General features: G+C 43.9%; 1 protein-coding gene across 1 annotated transcript in view; it reads left to right on the top strand.

Annotated features, from left to right (window-relative positions):
* The first annotated feature begins 4,184 nt into the window (after positions 1-4,184).
* The window catches only part of nr2f6a (nuclear receptor subfamily 2, group F, member 6a), a 10,291-nt gene continuing 4,370 nt past the window's right edge, over positions 4,185-10,105 (top strand). The window contains exons 1-4 of the mRNA XM_080034052.1: positions 4,185-4,647; positions 4,958-5,792; positions 7,181-7,275; positions 7,999-8,072. Coding sequence (XP_079890178.1) covers positions 5,521-5,792; positions 7,181-7,275; positions 7,999-8,072 — 441 coding nt within the window. The 5' untranslated portion in view covers positions 4,185-4,647; positions 4,958-5,520. The remainder of the gene's footprint in view (positions 4,648-4,957; positions 5,793-7,180; positions 7,276-7,998; positions 8,073-10,105) is intronic.

The raw sequence follows: 10,105 nt of genomic DNA on the forward strand, positions 1-10,105 counted from the left end.
CGTCAGGGGAGTCTCATAATTCCACACACAAATACAGACCAATTCACACACGAATGCAAGGAAGTTCACAAATTAAAAGCATTTTGTAAATTCAAATGTAACAGTTTGTATATAAATGTAACAACATCCAAACACATTTTTGATCAAAATTGCAAATCTTTTTTAAGTTAATATATTTATGGATTTATTAGGGCTGTCAAGCGATTAAAAAAATTAATCTAATTAATTACAGGCTCTGTGATTAATTAATCTAAATTAATCGCATACTTATATGACACTTTTATACCTGTTTATAAACAGCTGTATAGCCTACTACTGTTTGTCTGTCTGTCTGTCTGTCTGTCTCTCTCTCTCTCTTTCTCTCTCGCGTTCGCTCTCTCTCCATCTCTCGTAACTTCTGTCTCCTCCCCTCAGCCAGCTTTATACATGAACTAGCGTCGAATTTTCTCAAAAAAACAAGCAGACAAATGACGACTTTCCATCTCCCACAACAGACAGCGCTGCACTGCCACCATTTCGTAGCCTACTCATAGGCAAAAATATTGACACACACACACACACTCGTTTAAGTGCGAGACAGCTAGCAAACAAAATTGGAGGAAGATTGAGAGATAGGCCTACTGTTTTGAACCTATAGCCTACATTGTTGCACCCACTAAATCAATAATGCACAGACACTGCAGAGAATTAGTAAGATGTCTTCCTACCTTCATGTTTATTTGCTGAAGCATCCCATAAACCGTCCATAGAGCCCTCGAGTCGGCCCCTTTCCCCTGCTTCACTCTTTACATTTCTCCCTTTTACCCGCGCGCCCGGCCCGGCAACATGGACATATCAAATCTACAGGTGCAGCTCCGCACCACTTTTGCACCGGGTCAAAGGGCATTATAGAAGTGCGATTAATCTGCGTTAATTTTTTTAATCGCGTTAATTTTTCTGTGATTAATTAATCGAAATTAACGCGTTAATTTGACAGCCCTAGGATTTATATTTATTTAAAACAAGACACATTTGTGTGTGGATTGGAAATGTGTTTGTGAAACCTTTCTTTATAGATGGATTTATTTTACATTTATATATATGACGGTATCCATTTGTGTGTGCATTGAAATGTATTTGTGAGAATAGAGTCATTTATATATAAATCACAAAATACAAGTGTGAATCCTTCTCTGTGCATTCATTAATATTGAGACTGATTTCATTCCAAACACGTCTTTCACCAGCCAAAGTGGAGGGTGGACTCAATAACTTACTTGCCAAAGACCACATTTACCCGCATTTGGAGTTTGTTAATGTAGAGCCCTCTAAGCAGTGTTGTGCAGCGCACCTCTGTGTCTCAAAGAGACAGCATCTGCTCATTAGCAAGCTGTCGCACTAGTGCGAGTGGACTTGTATTCATCATCGGACGTGATCAATTTCAGTAGCAAATGCGATCAAAACTGTCGCACTGTACAGCCCTGTAATGGTTTATGCTTCAAAAGAGTCAGCCACCATGCCAATATATATACTGTTTAAGAACATTTGGCTGCCATCATGAACGGAACACCAAGAATGATAAACACTGTCAATTAGGACTTAATAATCAAATTTAGGATATTGGTGGTAACCTGACCCTTTTGACGTGTTTGGTCTGAAGAGAGTATTTGAACTGGAAGTTGTTGTTAAAGTGGCCGATGCATCTGTGTCTCTTATACTGTACATCTGTTGGGATTAGAGCTTGGCCGACATATTTTGCAGTCTTGCATCTTTTGGATTCCTAGCTGGGAGCAACCACATTCCTGACTGTCGGTTCTGGGCGATTCGGCTACTGAGCTGCTGTGCTTTCCTGTTGTTTCTGTTATTTTACTTTAATCGTAGTTTAGAGGGGCAGGGGAATAGATTAGTTGGAGGAAGACCTGGGCAATACTGCAGTCCAACTGTGGCTGCCCAAGGCTTCCTCCCGTTTAGCCTTTTTCTTTTGCAGCCTCCTTCTTGAGTTGAGTTGTGGGATTGGTTTAATAAATTACATCATTATTACGTTGATTCATGGTTTCGTCTGGGTTTATTTAATGTTTACTGGCCGGTTAACGAGCCTGGTATGGCCGGCCGTAAATGTTCAAATGCTATATTAAACAAAAATAAATGTAAACTACATTATTTACAAATTATCGGTGTTCCTGTAATAAGTTCCGAGTCGTGTATATTTCCATGCCATGTCATGAAGGCAAACTGCTGCAAATTTTGTGTGGTAAGAAAGTTTAAGAATAAACTTACTTACGACATAGAAGTGGGCTATTATCTGGGGGTTTCCCTCCACAGCAACTCTGAAACAGAGTGAGGACAAGATTAGGCAAGATTTATTGTGCTGGAAAGCCAACTTGCCATAACATGATTGAAAAAAAAATTCAATGTGGATGTCACACCAACAGCATGAGACGGCCTTGCTTAAAAGAACACAGAGCTGATATCTCTGCTATAAAACAAATGTGCTGTTTAATTACAAAAGTATTGATTAACGGCTGTGTGGAAATCTCATTTTCTTTACATCCCCCCACCCCACTCACACATAATCCTTTACAAGCACCTTTTATTTGACAAGCCTTATCTTTCCTTACACAAGATGCGACAACAAGCAGGCACAGTGGCCTAATTAAAGGGACTTTCATTCAAATTACACACACCCACACACAACCCTCTGATGACCCATTAGCCACACAATGGCCAGGACAATGCCTCTCTGTCACACAAAAATGTCATAAAAGTGTCTGTGGGGGAGAGGAATTCCTTTAAAACCTCCGTAAAAAGCTCCCCCAGATAAGACAACAAGTTGCATGCATGTAGAGAACCTTTCAGGGAACTGGCACTTTCATCTGGCCGTATCTGAGATTGCAACCCCCCAATCTCCGCTTACACCCCCCTCCCGACTAGCCACACATTTACAAGCAGATTCGTCATTTATCTCTTAAAGCTCTTATCCAGGGTCGATGTAAACCTGCATCCCGCCTCGCTTCCCTCTCCCCTTTATCTGTATTTGACCCTGGGCCTTTTAGCACGGCAGGAGTGTGAAAGTCAGTTTGACCTCCCTGGGTAACCTGCAAACACAAATCACCCCCATGCTCTGGACAGCGCTGAGACGGAGGGGCCTTGAGCAAATGAGCAATGACCACAAAACGCTGACCTTTACTTGCAGCACAATAAGCCGTTCTCTCCAGCGGGCTGCTCGCACGCATGCAAGATCAAAAGGGCCCTATTCAAAGATGAACACTCCCCTTTGAGAAACAAAGATCGCCCTCGCAGCAGCTTTCACTAGGCTCGTCTAAAGAAGTCACATACTACAACTTTCAGATGCAATGTTTAATTGCTTTCGGAAAAGACAAAATGGGCAAGCAGGAGATGGGCTTGCTTGTGTTTGTTGCAGGGCTTCTGGGTAAATCTGGTATTGTCAGGGTGTTTTTTTTAAGGCCTTGAGGTCATGCTCTATGTGTCTCTGAGGATAGAGAGCCTCCTCATCCTTCCTGTGTGAGTGTGTGTGTGTGCACGCTGCCCCACACAGCCCACTCTCTTTGCTCTTTGACTCCACTGGCCATATAAGGCAGCCAAAACCATGGTAACCGCAGGGCTTGAATAGCAGTGTCAAATCCCTGGGAGTGGGAGCACACACACATACACACACACACACAGATCCCGCCCCTCCCCCTCTGCACACTCCCGCTCCCTCTCTCGCTTTGCTTGATCTCTCTCTCTCAACCATACACAAATAGGCTGGAGGAAAACACACAGACAAGAGAGAGAGAGAGAGAGAGAGAGAGAGAGAGAGAGAGAGAGGGGGGGGCAGGGAGGAGGGGGAAAAAAAAGAAAAAAGCAAACGCCGAGAATTCCAGCCTGTCTCCGGGCCGTGGCCATCTTCTCGAATCATAATTTGATTTGTGGACTCTGAAGCCTGTGTGTGAGAGAGAGAAAGAGAGGGAAGAGGAGCACCCGGTCCCTTCCACCCCCACCTCCATAGGGGAAAAGGCTTTACACACACACACTCGCCCAACACACACACGGACAGAGAGCAGCACACGGGGGGCTAGGCCGCAAGTCATTAGTTCTTGGTGGGCAAGCACTGACAAAAGGCTGGAGGGAGAAGCCTGCATGAGTGCCTAGAGATCAACCACAGGAACTACGGAGGGCTGAGCAGACGGACGGACGCTCTCCTGCTTTTCTTGATTGTTTTGTGTGTGTGTGTCTTGTGAGGGGGGGGGGGGGAGGAAGCAGCAGCATAGAGGATATATCGTCACTGGTGCCACAACGAGCACAAGGCAAGAGAGATCACTTCCTTGTGTGTGTGTGTGTGGAGGATCTCTACTCGTGTTGTGTATTTTGGAGAGCCAGACGCAGGCGGTCCCAAGTCGTCTGGTCCGCCCCGCTGCAGCAGCCGGCGGCAGCCACATGAGAACTAGGTGGTGGTTGGCGTGTGGACGTTGACTTGTTTACTGGGGGGAAAGGTCTTTTCCATCGTGGGTTCGCAATGCTGCTGCCGAGAGGATTACAACAGCGGAATGGGGCAGCCCTGACTGCAGCCTGGCTCGATGGAAGCCAGATCTAGAGCAACAAGAAGAGCTCCTTTCCACTGAGGGGAAGCCACACACAGACACAGCACATTAAGCGACCACTCGGACGGTAAGATTGACATTATTTCTGGAAAGATTTGGAGGTGAATATCTAGACAGCGACCTTGTGTGGGGATTAATCAGTGTGGGCAAAGACAAAGTCAGTGTAATTTGGGGGAGGTTTGGTCAAAGCCTCTCCAGGCATGTGCTAAGGCGAGCTAACACTGAGGTCCTTTTTCAGCCATTACCGCTGCTACAGAGACAGAGCCTGGGAGTGTGTGAGAGAGGAGTTCATTGTTTGGTGGCTGTGAGGCGCTGAGGTTTTTCCTCTTTTGTGGAATGTGCTCATAAAACACTCTTGCCTTTTGCCCTGCTTTTAGGAGATACCGTGTGGTTTCCTGTGAAAGCTGCCCGTCGGCTGAAGCGTGACTGGGCTGGGCAGCGTTGGAGCAGACGTCCCTCCAACCGGCCTGGGGAAGAGGACACAATAAACACACACACATACACGGTGGAGTTGGACAAGAGAAGCAAAAGGATTTAAATCCACAGGCATGCAGAATTACAAAAACAATTGCCAAACTGGGACTGTTTCCAGGTCATAGTGGAGTGGGAGGAGACAAAACTGCTCTTGTTTTTTCTGCCAAACACCCTCCTCCTCCTAAGTGCTACAACCTATTTTTTCTCTCTTCTCATTGACATCTGCTTGTTTAGCCAGAGGACTGTGCCCCCCTCCCCCCATTCTCAGTTCTGATCTAAATTAACCCGAAGGATGAAGCACGGTCAAGCAGAAAGTAGCCTATCTGATTAGCTCCAGGTCAAAGGAGGGGGTGAGGAAAACACTAAAACTTGACTTTTTTGATGTTTTTCTTACCTTGACAGCAACCAGAAATATTTTTGGCTGCCTGTCCCCCATTTTCTTCTGCCGTGGTTCGGTAACCAAGCGATGGCCATGGTGAGTGGGGGCTGGGGAGATCCTAATGGGGGCACGAACGGGCTGGGGGACAACAAGAGCTACCTGAGGGGCGAGGAGGAGGACGGCTCCCCACAGGCGGGGGGCAGCGACATGGAGGCCGGGGACGAGGACAAGGCTTGCGTGGTGGACTGCGTTGTGTGCGGCGACAAGTCCAGCGGGAAGCACTACGGCGTGTTCACCTGCGAGGGCTGCAAGAGCTTTTTCAAGAGGAGCGTCCGACGCAACCTCAGCTACACGTGCAGGTGAGAGGGGCATTGTGGGTAATTTTGTGTTGCGTATTGATAGCCTGGTATTAACTTAAAAAAAATTTATTAATAAAAAAAACACACACGCTTAAAATATATAATGATCGATTGGCTACATTATTAGGACACGTGGCTGTTTATTTGTATAACGCATGCATTGTACTCTGCTGTGTTTTTAACATAGCACTATGATTAGTAGGCCTATTTGACTTCTCACTGTCATTTAACGGAATACATGATGCGTCTCTGCAGTTTATTTGGTTTCTGGTGTTGTTTAAAGATGAATTTTCTGAATGTATAAAGCCTAAAGATAAGTTAAGTTTGTGCAGAGCTGCTACAGTTACACTAAGGTACTGCTGTGTGAAAAATAGAATGCACAAAATACATAACATTTACAAAAACAAATGTCTCTATAATAGAGCAATTTTGATAATAGCCTAATCTTTTAAGCTATGTCTAGTTTCGGCCTCTATAATGTGACTGTTGTCAGCTTGTTTGGTCCTGTAGCCTACTGCCAAGGCCTTTGCGTTTTGTTTTGGACTCAAAAGTGTAATAAGAATAAAACCAGTGAAAGTGTGATGGACTCCCTCCCTCTCTTTTTAAAGAAAAATGTGGCAGATTCAGTAATTAAAAAATATATAACAAAGTATGTTGTCATACACACAACTAAAAGTACAGGTGCCTAGTTTTAATTTAGAATTATATAAATGTTAAAATAGTTACATTTTAACAAAGACTTCTGTTGTCATGATGTCATGTTGTTAGAGAAATAAAATGACAAATATTGTACCTATATTATTATAACTGTAAGACCCCATACCATTTTTGTTCCTTTCTTTTTGCAGTGTAGGGCTTCAACTAACAATTATTTCCATTATCGTTAAATCTTCCAGTTATTTTTTACAGATCAATGATTACTTGCTCAATCTGTGAAATGTCGCTAAACGATGAAAAACGGCCCATTTCAACTTCTCAGAGCCTTAGGTGATGCTTAACGTTGCCCGTCACAACTGTCGATTGTCCCCATGGAAATATATATTTACATGATGCAATATTGACATTGAGTTGCACTGTAAAAAGAATGTGTTGTGGTATCGCCCTATATACTCATACAATTTGTGATAACAGCCTTTTTTAAATGCAACAAAATGTTTTTGAATAGAAGATGATGACTTTGCATCACTGTGCAACTTTTTTCTTTCATTTTACATCAAGATCGGAATAGATACACATTTATCACAAGTTTGGGTAATCCGTGTAAAAAAACAGATTAAAATCAGATAAAAAGTGGTTGCTAATACTCAAAGGAAAGTTGGTGCAAGTGTAAGCGTTGTATGAGTAATCAATCACACGCAGTCCCATAATGCATTTGTCTATGTTTTCAGGTCAAACAGAGAGTGTCAGATTGACCAGCACCACAGGAACCAGTGCCAGTACTGTCGACTCAAGAAGTGCTTCCGCGTTGGCATGCGCAAAGAAGGTATCTGTCTATCCTGACCCAGAAAGGCACTCTGATCCCTTTAGAAAGGAGAGGACCACCCTGTATTAGTACATGTGCAATTTAGGATGTTTGAAAGATATAATGAGATGATATTTCCTTCAGTGGAGAGCCTTTTCATTTGATTCAATCAGCTGCGCTTAGAAGAGAAGAAAATCAATGATAGTCAAGTTTCGCATTGTCATTACCGTGGCTCCTCTGCACTATGAGAAAAAAGAGAAAATGGCAAGCATGGCAGTCCTGGCCCTATCATTGCTAAGCTAGCCATGCATGTCAGCTCAATGCCATGCACTAAGTGGCTTAATCTAGTGCTTGTGTAAGAGTGACTGAGAGGGATACAGTGGTAAGACACCTGCGTCCCAGAGCCTTAAGCCTTTCGGGTGATGCTATGGAGAGACCCTGTGCGCAGATCGAGCACAATCCAATATGGGGATTTCACCTTAAGTGGTGGAGCAAGTGAGGCATCATTCAATGTAATGCTGCTAGATACACGGGATGAGATAATGAACCCGGTGCATGTATGCATTTCAACAATGCAGCCACAGAAAATACATTTAACCTTTAAGTGTTTGAAGCTTTGAAGTATTTTTTTAAGATTTGTAAAAAAAAAAAACAAGTCTATCTGACGTGTCTCCGAGTTGTCTCTCTCCATCATACTCACACACCGTAAAGCATGCTAATGAGGCGCATTATAGCTCCCTACAGAGAAACTCCCTCAGCTGGACCACCTCCACAGAGAGCTCAGGGTCAACTACAGCACACCATTCCTTGGGGCTGGAGTGGATTTAGTTTCTTTTCTCAAGGACACTCCAGCAAGACAGATGCTCAGCACATGAATTCATATCCCCACACACAGTGGCGGACTCTGGAGGCACGCCCCCCCCCCCTTCGTGCCTCAATGGTTGAAAAAGCGCGCTAAATTGCCCTCAAGAGTGGTGAAAACGAGAGGAAATGCCTTATTGACTGCCCTTTTCACGTACAAAACATGATTGGGTGCCCTCTAGGGTGCCCCTTCATACAATACATTATGATGAAAACAAGAAAATTCGATGACGTGCCTTAATGAGTGCCCTTCTAGTGCCCTTCTGCCCCCATGGTTGAAAAAGTGTTACTAAAGTGCCCTCTATGGTGGTGAAAACGAGGGAAAGTGCCTTATTGGCTCCCCTTTACACGTGAACAAAAATTATTGAGTGCCCTAGGTTGCCCCTCCATACACTAGGCCTAAATGATTATGATGTGCCCTCTGGAGCAAGAATATGGCAAACTGAAAAAACATATTGTGGTTAGCTAATGAGGTGCAGACATTCCTCTCTTTGGTAGCTGACAAACGGGGAATGCAAAAGAGGCGTTGCTTTCATGTGGCGTCGCTATGACAAACAGCTACATCGAGTGGTTCTTAAATCTCCACTGGATAACGAAGCAAAAAGCGGATTAAGAGTATGTCCGTTTGCATAATCCGTTTAAAATGTATATACATTTTTTGAGCGTTCAAGATCCGGTCCTCATTCAAGTGTAGGTTATGTCATGCAAGAGAGACGATAATAGTCAGCTATCACCTCAACATGAAGGAAAACTTCCTTACATTTTTCCGTAGCTGGCTGTCAGCGGTCAAAGGCTGTATGGTAGCAGCACATTGCATTTTCTCCTGTCTAATTTTTACTTAGATGTTAGTAAAGATGAAAGCAGCAAGGCATCCTCCCTTCTTTGGCTAAAATGTGAAAGTGCACAATGATGTGAACAACTCACTTTGGTGTTTATAAAGTCGCTAGAATAAGGGGAAACAGTGTCTTTGAAGCTCAATTTTTTATGGGGGGGACCCCCAGACCCCCCTTTTAATTGTATGAGCCCAACCGTTTTTTTAAATCTACAGACACAGTGTTTGGTGTTTCGTTACATTACATTTTATTTAGCTGACGCTTTTATCCAAAGCGACTTCCATTAAGTGCATTCAACCATGAAGGTACAAACTAGTACTATAGCTGCAAATAAACCAAACTACATAGTGCCACAAGTAAGTGCTACATAGAGATGTAACAAGTGCCCCGAACGGGACCTTCACGGCAGCGCTTGCTAAGGATAGGGGATAGGGCCTTCCAGGCAGCGCTGCCTTTAAGGCTCCGTTGGGGGAACAAAACACCATCGAGTTAGAAAAGCCACTGTGCGCGCTGGTGGGGCCCCATGTTGTCCAGAATGTGCCCTTTTTATTTTTTCGCCCCTGTCCTTCAAAGAGTCTGAGTCAGCCACTGCCACACGAACCAGTCTTTATTCCAGTCGCCTGCCCCGATGTCACGGCTTTAGCCTTAATGCTCTCTGTCACTGCTTTCTCTACACTCATTTATGTTTTTAGTCTCTCATTGTGTTCTTGAGCACAGAATACATATTCTTTTGTGATTATGATAATACACACCAAAAGTACTGCAATATTAGCGCATTGTAATTCTCAAGTCAAATTAATAATGAACAAATTAAATGAATGGAGAGTACATTCTTTTCCCAGAACCTTTTGTTTTATTTCCTTGGGTAACCTTCATCTAGTCTGAGGGGCACAAGAAGAAGAATCTCCTCATTTTCACTTCTCTTCTCGAGGAATCAGTCTGGGGCTCGATAATGCCCCTTTTTAATTGCGTCCAATAGCTTCCTAATCGGTGGAGTCCGTCTGTTCTCCTGATAATTTTGACACACACAATGCTGGCTGAACTCCGTTTTAACTTTTGTTCTTCTCCGTTCCTCTTCTCCAAATCCCCTCCTCCTTTACCTCCCCCCTGTCCTTCACCACTTGCTCCTCTCCCCCTCGTTTTTTTTTTCTTCTCTT

Source organism: Ammodytes marinus, assembly GCF_949987685.1.
Source record: "Ammodytes marinus genome assembly, chromosome: 9".
Taxonomy (NCBI): domain Eukaryota; kingdom Metazoa; phylum Chordata; class Actinopteri; order Uranoscopiformes; family Ammodytidae; genus Ammodytes; species Ammodytes marinus.